Genomic DNA, 12,089 nt, shown 5'->3' on the forward strand with positions numbered 1-12,089 from the left:
ATTTTATTGTTTGTTCTTTCATCGTTATTTTATTTGAATTCAATTTGTAATCCATTCTCGTTGCGTGTGTCTTTCTGAGTTTACAATTAAGTACACTTTTACAGTTTTAAGTACATTTATAATCGCTAAGTACATAGTTTAATTTGTTCAGTAGTTTGTTGCTGCTGCATCCACATTGAATATAACCGATACATATTATATAATATAGTGGGGTGTGCTTTTTATAAATATCTATATATATATATATAGGCATGCATTGGGTAAATTTAATTTCGTTTATTTTCGTTTAGCTTAAACAACGCTACAAACGCGAAATGCTTTGGTTATTGCTGTAAGAAGTCCACTAATTTAATTATATAAGAATCATGCTTTTCGTATATTTAAATAGCTATATTATATAATGTATTTCATAAATGTATGTGTGTGTGTGTTTGTTTGTTTTATAGGCTACAGCAATGAATGAGTTTCGTAAGTAGGATCCTAAAAAAAATGTATCTAAGCCTAGTCTTACGAGTACCTGACTATACTTAGTTGCAAGCAGCACACTTTCGTCTGCGTTCGTCCTTATATAACTAGGTTTAAGCCACGCTGCGGTTCTCAAGGCCTCTTTCAATGTACATTACATAATATTATATTACTTTAGGTGTGTATTTTTGTCTTTTGTGTCAAGTCTTTTTTTTGTCATGCTAAATGTTCGTTGTTTTTCGGTTTTTTTGTTTCATTTTTTTTGTCATTGCAGCTACTTAAAGGTAATTGTAAAATATATATCATTAATTATAAAGCTAGGAAAAAAAATTGTTAAAAAAAATAGTGTTTGTCTCCAAAGATTTTGATTAGCTTGTGTGTTTGGTTGGTTGGACCGCTTAACATAGGGGTTGGCAAAAAAAAGAGGTCTCCAAAAAAAAATGATATTAGTTTAAATGGTCTATAAAACAGGGTTCTTCAGCTAAGACTCCTTATATTTTCCTCGAGCCTGTGGCTCTTTTGTTTGAAAAAATATAATATAGCTGTTCTGGACTTCCCTATTTTCTTTTCAAGTTTTTACTTCTAAAATGATTTTATAGACTACCATTAATGAAAACTATTTAAGCTTTGGTATACGTAAGGCGGTGTAAAACTGCTGCTACTCCAGAATCAGAATTTATGGCTGTGGGTTTGATCCCAGTTGCTCCCTTTCCCCCTTCCGGATTACTTGTTGTCCACGCCTAGGAGCTTGGCCGCCTCGTCGGCGGAGGAGAGCAGCTTGTTGAGGATGCCCTGGTCGCTGATCCCCAGCAGGTTGCCAATCAGATCCGATCCGGCGACGGCTGCCGCCGAGGGCGTGGCCTCGCCCATGTTCTCCTTGTGCTCGCCCAGCCGACTGGCCCGCCATTCGCTCGCCTTGTCCAGGAGCTCATGCAGCTTCGGAAGCTTCAGGCCCAGCTTGGAGCTTCCAATGTTGTTGTTGTTGTTGTGGCAGCTATTGTTGTTGTTGGCGCTGGTAGGCTGGCCGGGATTGGGCAGAGGCAGTTGCTGAGGCAGTGGAGCCGGTGTGCTGGGCGGACTGGCCACCTGCTCATCATCGGAGCAATCGGAGCCCGGGGTGTCCCCATTGTGGGCCCGACCACTGTGCTTCTTCATGTGCCGCAGCATGCTGTGCTTCAGGGTGAACTTCCTCAGGCAGATGTCGCACTGGAAGGGCCTCTCGCCCGAGTGGGTGCGCATGTGGCGACGCAGATCCTCGGTGGACCAGAAGCGACGCACGCAGAAGGCACAGATCACCTTGCGGTTGCTGTAGTCCGGATACTTGCCACGACCCCCGCCATTGGCGGCCTCATCGTCCGAATGCACGGCCGACTGCTGGGACATCGGCTGGTGGGGATTGGGCCCCTCCAGGGACTCGTTCTCGATGGCACCCTTGGCCAGCAGCAGGGCGAACTCATGGGCATGGGCCTGCTTGATGTGCTCCAGGCACTGCAGACGCTCGCCAAAGGAGCCCTCGCACAGGTGGCACTTGTAGGGCAGATCTCCGCCAGCGAGGGCATCTCCCAGTGGGCCATTCGGTGCTCCACCATTGCCATTGCCCAGCGAAGATGCAGCTGCAGCGGCGGCGGCGGCGGCAGCGGCATTGGCAGCGGCATTCATTTGGGCAGCCAGCTTTTGGATGAGCTGCTGGCGTTCCCGCTCCTTCTCCAGCTCCCGCTCCTTTTCCCGCTCCAGCTCACGCTCTCGCTCCAACTCCCGCTCCCGCTCCAGCTCACGCTCCTTTTCGCGCTCCGCCTCCTGCCGCCGGCGCTGCTCCTCCAGCTCGATCTCCTCCACGGACTTGGGCACCGGAATCGGTTCGCTCACATCCTCGGTGGGCACATACACCGACATGGCCGACTCCACGTTGCCGTGCTTGCGCAGCAGATGGCGGTCGCAATTGCTCTTGGTGGTGAACAACAGGGGGCAGTGGGAGCACTTGAAGGGCTTCTGGCCGGTGTGGGTGAGGATGTGCCTGCGCAGCGAGCTGCTCCAGGGGAACATCCGCTGGCAGTAAGGACAGGAGACGCGATTGGGTGCCAAGCTGTAGGCGGACTTCTTCTTGGGCTCGCTGCCGGAACTGCTGCTGGTCACATCCTCGGTGCCGCTGTTGTTGCTCTCGCTGGCGCTCCCGGAGGCCACCAGGCCCTCCTCGTCGCTCTGCTCCATGTGATTGGCCACATCGCTGGGCCGGAAATAGCTGTTGAAGCTCATGTTCTGGCTGGTGGCGTTGTCCACCAACTTGGCCACCGGCACCAGGTCCTGCGACTCGTCCTTGAACGGCGAACTGGCCACCTCTTTCAGGGACTTACCCACGGATTCGGCCTGTGCAATCATGGTCTTCAGGCTGCTGGGATTGCTGGTGGCGGCTGGTTCCTGCATGGTGGTAATCACCTTGGTGTCAACTGGCGGGGCATTCTCCTGGGGCGGCGGACTGGTTGGCTTGCCCGCCTTTATGGCCTGCTCCAGGATGGTCTCGGCCATCTTCTGGGCCGCCTCATTGGTGGGTGCCACCAGGGACAGCTGCTCCAGCGGCTTGGGCAGCTCCGGCTCCTCTTGCTCCTCCTCCTCCTTCTCGGCTGGCTGCTCATCCGGGATCAGCTCGGGCTCCTCCTCCGGCTCGTCCATCTCCTCCTCGTCCTCGTCCTCCTCAAAGTCATCCACCTCCTCCGGCTCCACCTCATCATGCTCGTTGTCATCCTCATCGATGATCAGCTTGGGCTCATCGTCGTCCATGGTGATGGCCTGGCCATTGCCCTGGCCGGAGCCATTGTGCAGGGGACTGGGCGTAGCCAGTGGGTAGCCGAAGTGCAGGAGGGGATTGCCGGCCACACTGCTGGAACCATGGGCCAAAGCTTGCTGCAGCAGATCGGTGTTCTTGTGGGCCTTCAGTTGCTGGGCGAGAATGGCGTACTTGACCTGCTCCGAGATGGGAGCATGTCCGTGGGAGCCATGACCATGGCCATGATGGTGATTGGTGCCGGCGGAGGCAACGGATCCTGGACCCATGGCAGCTGCAGCGGCGGCGGCAGCGGCAGCAGCGGCTGCGGCACTGGAGGCTCCTCTGCCCCTCATCACATGGTGACCGCTCCTCTGGCGCTGGGCATAGAATTGCGGGTGCTGCTGCTTCACATGGCGCTCCATGTTCGAGCGCAGGGTGAATCTTGCCGAGCAGTGTTCGCAGGCAAAGGGACGCTCGGTGCGATAGCGACGCTGCTTCTGCTTGGGCATCAGGACTCCATTCTTGATGACCATCTTGACGGGTCCACCAGGTGGCACTGGAACGCCCACGCCCACTCCTACGGGCATGGGATTCATGCGATTGGGTGGACTCACCAGCGGTGGCTTCTCGGGATTGGCCTGAGGCGGCGGTGGTGCCATGAAGGGAAAGAAGGGGAATCCCGGCGTCTGGGACTGGAACTGGAACATGCGGAACAGTTGCTGCATGTACTGGGAGGCTGCATCTCCGCCAGCGCCGAAGAGCTGCTGTTGGGCCAGGAGCAGTTGCTGCTGCTCCAGGGCGGCGGCCAGGTCGGCAGGGGCTCCCACTCCCGGAGCCACAACTCCAGGGGCGGGCGTGGGCGGAGTGGGTGTGAGCGACGGTGTGAGGGCTGCTGCTCCACCAGTTGGCTTCTTGCTGAGATCCAACACATCCATGCTGAAGTCCAGGGCAGCTCCAATCTTCTCCTGGAGCTGCTGCTGCTGCTGTGGAGCCGGAGCAGCTGGCTTGGTTGGCTTCTTGTCCACCAACTGGTCGAGACTCTTCACTTGGATCTTCAGCGGCGGCTGGGCTACCGGAGCCAGGTGACTCTCGCCCAGGAGCATGTGCTTCAGCTGGGAACTGCTGCTCTCGCCACTGATGATGACCGGTGGCGGCGGTGGCGTGGGACTGATGGAACGGAAACTGAGATCGGCCAGATCCTCGCCCAGACGCGACTTGCTGTCCTCGCAGCCGGCATCCTCCGCCGGATGGTAGACAATGGCCCGCTTCACCTCGTCCCGACTGGTCTTCCCGTGCCGGTTCCTCAGGTGGCGCTCACAGTTGGCCTTGGTGGTGAAGGCATAGTTGCAGACGGCACACTCATAGGGACGATCTCCGTTGTGGGTGCGCATGTGACGCACCAGGGCGGCTTTGTCGCAGACGGCATAGGGACACATGTTGCAACGGAAGGGTCCGGCCGGACCCACTGCACCCAGATGCACCCGGTTGTGACCCTTGAGGGCGCGCAGATTGGGAAAGACGGCGCTGCACAGCTTGCAGGGGAACTCACCGCGTAACTTCATCCGGCGGAACTCCGAGGTGAACGCATCCTGGGCCTCCTCCTCCTGATCCCTGCCATCCAGACTGTACTGACTGGAACTGGGCGTGTTCACCGACTGCTCGAAGTTGCGCAGGAAACTGGAACTGGAGCTGGTCATGTTCAGGATGCTCTGTATATCCGCCAGATCCTTGCTGTCCGCCGGTTCGTGTTTGATGGGCGACGGGGGATGGGAGATGGCACCACCAGCTCCGGCTGTCTTTTGCTTCAGATACAGCTGGTGGAAGAAGTCCTCGCTCTGGCTGGGCACTCCCACCTTCCGCTCCAGCTCCTCATCCTCCTCGTTCTCCTGATCCTCCTCATGGTGTAAGGGTGAACTGCTGGCTCCGAGGAGCGGCGGCAGTCCCGAGGATCCCCGACAGCAGTGGGCCTGCAGCTGGCGATGGCTGGCGAAGATTACCTCGCAATCGCGACACTTGGCCGGTATGTCCGAGTGCCTGGCATCCAGGTGGGCACACAGGGCGGGCAGGGTCTCGAAGTCGGAGGCTCCGCAGGCGGGACAACTCAGGAGCAGCGATGGCGAGGCGGATGGCGAGGGAGAGGGCGAGGGCGAGCGAGAGGCCACTCCGGAGGCACTGGCTCCGGCCAGAAGGGTGGCCACATCGGGCGTGCTGGTCAGCATGGCCACATCCGCATCATCGCCCTCCTCCTCATCCTCCTCGATCTCCTCCTGGTGCCCGCTGTCTATGATGTTGTTGTTGATGGTCGTCTTCAGGCGGCGCTGCTTGCCCTCCAACTGATCCTGATCCTCCGCCTGATCCACATCCAGATCCTTCAGGTTGTTGTTAGCCTTGTGCGAGTTGTTGTTGTTGTTCAGGGAGCTGCTGCTGCGACTGTGCGAGTGACTATGACCACTGGACACGTCCGTGGAGCAGCTGGCATCGCTCTCGTAGCTCTCGGCACGTCCAGCGGACAAGGCGGTGGCCACCAGTTGCTGGGCGGGATTCTGCTGCTGCTGCGTCGGCTGATGTTGCTGCTGTCGTCGCTGGTGTTGCTGCTGCTGCTGCGACTGTTGCTGCTGCGACTGCTGCTGTTGCGACTGCGACTGCGACTGCGCAACTTGGTGCTGCTTGTGGGTTCGCATGTGGCGGTGCATGTTGCCGTTGGTGGTGAAGGTCAGGTGGCAGTAGCGGCAGTTGAAGGGCCGCTCGCCCGTGTGAACCAGCACGTGTCTGTCCAGGGATGAGGCCGAGGATAGCACCTGTTTTTTGTTTTTTTTTTGGGGGGGGGGGGGGAGAGTGGAAGGGTGGGAGAAAAAGAGAGAACAGGTGAGTGAGCAATCAGGCGATCGGGGGTTAATGGCCTAGCTATTAAAAACCCTAAGGCAGCTGTCTATTCATCCACTGAAGTGGGGAAATTTCTAATATATTACCTAAACAAAAACCTCATTGAATATAAAAAAACAATTACCTATATATCATTAAATAAACATAATATATGTAATGATTTCTAGAACAAATTCTTGTCTTGTATGATAAACTGATCATTTATGAAAATAAAAGTACCAATTTGTTATATTTAGTTAGTCTTTATAAAGCTTATAATAATTTTACCAAAAATAAAAATACCCTATCATATATAAAATATTAACTTGTATATATGTATTGGATTTAAATATCCCAATCCCTTTTTAAATATTTATTTAAATGGTTCTATAAAAATATATATGTGTATTTAAATGGGTCTTTTAAGATTAGTTAATAAATAATATATAATAAATAATAAATAAATAATAAACAAATGTATTTTATTTATTTAGAAAAAAAATCGTAGTTAAATTTGAAAGAACTTATTTCGTATGCGTAAATGTCCTATTAAAAGAAAGATGTAAGTACCCCATTTTTTTTAGATAAAGGCCAAAAAACTCTTTGCATATACATATGTGTCTAATATATTAATATGTGTCTTGTATTACCAATACAATTAATTTTATTTAGTAACTGTGAAAATAATTCAAGTTTAAGTGGCACTTTAATATGGTATGGCGTTTCTTTTATAAACAAACTCCTAAATAAGTTTATGTTAATACTCTGTAACACATATATTAATACCCTATTTTGACTATCCCTTTTGAAATATTAATTGAAATGCTATCATAAAATTCCACAATTTGATTTCTGACATATGTCAATAACCAACCCTAATCCATCACAAAAACCCAGAGTGGGCAAGCTGACTGATCACAATGACTCACCTTGGAGCAAATGCGGCAGGTGAAGTTCTCCGTGTCGCCGTTGGCGTAGTTGTGGCACCGGATGTGGTTGGTGAACTCGTGCGGCGTGGCCGAGACCACCTCGCAGATGGGGCACAGGTACTTCATGTGCTCGTCCCCGGCTCCGATGCCCGACTCGCCGCTGGAGAGGCTGGGGCCCTGGGGCGAGGAGCCGCCGGATCCGCCGCTGCTGCTGCTACTACTGCTGCTGGAGGCAGTTGCTCCGGCCACTCCACCACCAGCCACCGAGGCTGGAGCCACTGCACCACCGCTGCTGGTGGTGGTTGTGGTGTTGGTGGCACTGCCACTGCTATTGCCCAGATAGCCACTGTGGACCGTGCTGCTGGCATCCACGAATCCCGATTCCGAGAGACTGGCCGCCGAGCGATTGAGCCGGAACTTTTTGCGCAGGGAGCTGGCATCGCCACTGCTATAGTCCACCACAATGGAGGCCTGGGTGCTGCGGCGCTGCTTGTGCCGACCCAGATTCCGGGCTCCCGTGGTCGGGTGCTCCCCGTCCTCGTGCTCATCCTCCTCCTCGTCCTCGTCGCTCAACACCTCCTGCTGATGGAGGTGATTCATCTGCTGTTGCAGTTGGCGAAGTTTGCGCTTGCGCGATGTGACAGTCGTGAGCTCGTGGGGCGTGGATGTGGTCTGCGCGGAGCCGCCATTTCCGGCCAGCTTCTTGGGCGTGCGACCCAAGTCCAGGTGCTCCAGGGAGGACTCCGAGGTGGTGGAGTCCCGTCGCTGGCGCTCCATATCCGCCTCACCTGTGCTGTTGTGCTGCTGCTGCTGCTGTTGCTGTGCGGCGAGCATTTTTCCAAAGTTCGTTGAAAAAGCTGGTGAAAAGAATTAGCAAAAAGAAAGAAGAAAGGACTTTTAGTGATGGTACGTCAAAGACCTATCGCTGTTACCTCTGTCTATCAATGGGCTGTCAAAAAATGCATTCAGAAACACTTTTACTAGTGTTTGTAAAAACACATCTTAACAAAGGTAAGACTTAACCATAAAACATCTGTATAAAACCTATGTATAATTTTCAGCCAGTGTGTACCTATCCAGGCAACTTTGCAAACAAAAGCTTACGATTTAGTAGAAAGCTGAAGATTTCAACCGTAAACAAGTCCTATAGTTTACTGTGACAAGAGCTCCTTGTATCCAAATATCTAAATATAGAGTTCAACTCATAACAGGCGCCTGCATTCCCCCAGTCTCCGATTGCCGGGTAATTCTACACTAAATCTTCAGTACCATAAACAGCTGATCGAACTGGAAAATAAACAAAGCTATACAAAAAACAGAAACGAGAAGGCACTTTGAAGTCGTGTTCGTGAGAAAAGCCAATAAGAAGAACTCGCGACTGTTGCAAGTGCATCCACAGAAAAGGCGCAAGGAATTAAATTCAATACGCATCTGGCACTGCCGCTCGCTTATCAAATTTCCAGTGTGTACACACGTATGTGAGTGAAAAATGTGGGCACGCTCATTAACATTTACCGTTATCAAGGCTATGACTATTAGCAGTGTTCCAATTGTTGTTGTTGTTTTTGAGGGGGTCGGTGGTGGATTATTTCGGAAATCCTAACTTCCCACCAAAATAAAAAAACCTCAGAGGCTGATCAAAAATTTCTACCGATAACGAGCCCACTGTTCGTATATATATATATAAATATTTTTTGGATGTGTGTTAGTTGTTTGTTGTCCATTGGCTTTCGGTTTGGCCTTTCATTTTGGTTGGCTGATTTCAATTTCGTCGTCGTGAGTCATGGAAAGCCATTGAGATAAAGACTCCCTCCCAATAATATGTATTTTTGGGGCGGGGAATCGTAAGGCGATTTTTGAACAGAATTCACACCTTTATGACCCTGGGAATTATCAATGAACACGAGCTGGCCAGCGAAAAACAAATTTCTAATCGCCATCTAACGAAATCAAGCCAAGTGAAGTGAACCGTTTGACATGTTGGTCCCGTCCCGGTGATATTAAACAGATCATCAATCTGCATTAAGCCCTATAAACGGGGTCTCATCATCCCTATTGCCCGAATATTCTGGTTCTTCGCCCTCTCGGACTGCGTGTCAAAGTTCAAGGGTTTTAGCATTGGTCATGGGTAATTTTTTGACCCAGCTAATTGCAGGCAGAACTTGACCCAAATAAAATGGCAGGGGTTTGGCAAAGGGGAAGAACTTTGAATTGAAATGTATGCATATAATAACACACAAAATTGAATAAGTTTAAATTGTGTATTCTATTTTATAACAAAAATAGCTATTTTTTTATGAAAGAAATAAAGAAGTATTCTGTAGGTACTACATACATATATCTTTAATATTTAAAAATCATTTCATAAACTGATTTCGTTCTTTGATTTATATGTTTCTACTGACAGTCATATTTAAACTTCTAAAAAAACGCATTTTAAAAAACTCCCTTCAATTGATTTACCTAATAAATCTTTTAAAAATTAGGATGCTTTCAAGAAACTTTTATAACTGGATATATGTTTCTACTACATTCTAATTTTTTAACATATTATGCCAGTGATTTATTCTGATAAATATTCCATGAAAATATAATAGTTTATAAGTTCTGTTTTTGGATATCTCAAAAAGATTTATTTCAAAGTGGTCCCCAAGATCTATTCCAAATGTATCCTTTTTATAATCCATGTTTGTTTCGATTGACTGGGACTTCCAAAGCAACAACAACAACTCACACACATGTAGCACAAAAACAAAAAAAGGTCGAGTGAAATGTTTCCATCCAAAATAAACACATTAAAAAAATTACCTTAGTGGTTATTTAGTTGTGAAATTTTGTTCAACAGTTGCGACGGCATTCCAACTCCGGATTTCGCACTGTTTTGGGATTTGTTTCCTTTTTAATGACAATTTTTGGTATCTTTTTGGTGTTGTGTGGGTTTTTTTTAATATATATGTTTTTAATTTTTCTCAGATAATTGAATTCTGATAGCACTTTTTTTGTGTTTTGGGTTCACTTTATTTTTCACACTTCTTTGGCTTTTAAGCTTAGGTATTCCAAAAAATTCCCAATGGTTTGTGGTTTGAAAACTTAAAAAAAATGTTTTTTTTTAGTAGGATTAGAATTGAGAAATTCTGTTTGTGTTTTTTTTTGCAAGTTAATTATATGATTTGTCTGCTTTTTAGTTGGTTGTCTTTTTTTGAAGCGCCGCGCACGAGTTTTGTGTTGTTTTTGAGCGCAGCCGCAGCGCAACCGATTCGGCAGATGAAAATCGACTGGTAGATGTATCTACGAGTTGTATTTATAAAAGCGCACGTCGCGCTGCCGCTGCGCTGCCGGCGTCTCTGCCCGCGAGAGCGAACGCAGTTATCTGCAGAGGGCAGCGGCGAGAGAGCGAAAGAGCGCGTCTCGGCGCCTTCGTCTGTGTGTGTGTGTTAGATAAAGCTGGCGACTGCGCTGCCTTCGAGCGGAGGCAGCGCAGCTTGGATTTTTGCTTCTTTGTTGGATTTTTCTTTCTCTCCTTCTCCTTCTTCGTTTCTTTCTTTTTTTTGGGCGCAAATAGGATTACACTTTGAGTGCGTGTGAGTGTGTGTGTGTGTGTGGAAGAGCGAGAGGGCACATAGTATCCCCCTCTCTTTATTCATCTTCCTGGAGAGGAGCGAAGAAGAAGAAAGGAGCAAAGAGGAGGAGGCGTTGACGCAGCAAAAGACTTCTTCTTCTTCTTCATCTACTTCTTCTGGCTTTTGGAAGAACAGTGGACACTTTTGACGACTGGAAATGGGGGATAACCCCACAACTACAAATCAGGTTTAAAGGCCTAGAAAAAATTATACAGTTGCAGCTTTTCTTAGAAATACATGTTTAACAAAATGTTAAAAAAAATTAAGAATTTATTTATTTCCTAAAAAAAATGTATTTTATAAATATATTTGTTTACAACCTTGATGGGACAACATTCTTAACCACATCCATTGATAAATTTGTGAAGGCTTCCATTTTTGAAATTAAATCTAAGTATATAAACATTAACCTCAGATGAAAACCGCTAGCACCAAAAGCTTGATAATAAATTACTTTTTAACCGCATTGAAGATAAAAACTTGAAAAACATAGAAATTTTACGAAGTGTAAGAACTTATAATTCTAAAACCATTTCTTTTGGTATACTTACTTTAAATTTTAGATTTAATTTCAGTCACCTAGAGTTAGAAATACATAGATCGCCAATAAATTACTGGATTTTAATTTCCTGCATCGAGTGCCCACTGTATATAGCACCCACATATGCATACATATGTATCTGGATGCATTTTAGATTTTTGGGTAAATCCCGTTGCCATTGGCCACGCTTGCCATGTTTGTTGCCCTCTCTGTCGCACATCATCTAGCGATGAGCACGTCCAGATCCATCTACACACACACACACATGCATATAAGCACATCTATATCTGTGTACATCCACATCCGTATCCATTAACCCCCGTGCGGACACTTCCTGGGCAGTTCCTCAACCTTAACCTCTAACTTAGCCCAGAACGGAAGTCGGAGACGATCGGGTCTCTTTTTGGTCCCTTTTCACCTCTTCACCTTTTCAGGGTGCGTCATCGACAATCAAGCCGAATTAAAATTAACATTAATGCACTGGAAAAAATGCCCTAGTAGCTCCTAATTCTGTGATACTACAATTTTATTTCGATAAAAATAAACAAGTTACTACAAGAACATAAAAAATTCCTTATGAAATAACTAAATGAATGTGAAAAGAATCTTCATACACCATAAAATCATATATTTTTATACACATTTTTTTTTTTTTTTTAAAACTTTGTGTATAATCAATTTAAAAAAAAATCCAATAGCCTAACTGGGAAGAATTTTCACATCGCTTCAAAATATTAAAGTAAATTAGATGATAGTAAACATTATTTGGAAGCAGAATTTTTTTTTTTAATTTTTGAATAATGCATTTCCGATTTTTCTCAGTGCATTCAATGAAAAGGCAACACCGTCGTCGTTACAGTTGACCGCCTTATACGACTTACAAAAAAGGAAGACCGGAGGTCAACTTAAAA

General features: G+C 47.6%; 1 protein-coding gene across 1 annotated transcript; it reads right to left on the reverse strand.

Moving 5' to 3' along the window:
- Window position 1: 1 nt before the first annotated feature.
- peb (zinc finger protein pebbled) lies at window positions 2–10,295 on the reverse strand. Its single transcript, XM_017083852.4, has 3 exons — window positions 9,826–10,295; window positions 7,018–7,874; window positions 2–6,024 (listed from the first exon to the last, which is right to left on the reverse strand). The coding sequence occupies exons 2-3, from the start codon at window positions 7,849–7,851 to the stop codon at window positions 1,189–1,191; spliced, it is 5,670 nt and encodes a 1,889-aa protein (XP_016939341.2). The 5' UTR covers window positions 7,852–7,874; window positions 9,826–10,295; the 3' UTR covers window positions 2–1,188.
- Between the last annotated feature and the right edge of the window lie 1,794 nt (window positions 10,296–12,089).

Source organism: Drosophila suzukii, chromosome X (assembly GCF_043229965.1).
Source record: "Drosophila suzukii chromosome X, CBGP_Dsuzu_IsoJpt1.0, whole genome shotgun sequence".
In the NCBI taxonomy this organism is placed as follows: Eukaryota; Metazoa; Arthropoda; class Insecta; order Diptera; family Drosophilidae; genus Drosophila; species Drosophila suzukii.

Coding starts and splice junctions, on each gene's coding strand:
- peb (XM_017083852.4), bottom strand. CDS start 7,851: ATGCTCGCCGCACAGCAACAGCAGCAGCAGCAGCACAACAGCACAGGT. Junction 6,025..7,017: donor CCTGCCGCATTTGCTCCAAG/GTGAGTCATTGT, acceptor AACAAAAAACAG/GTGCTATCCTCGGCCTCATC.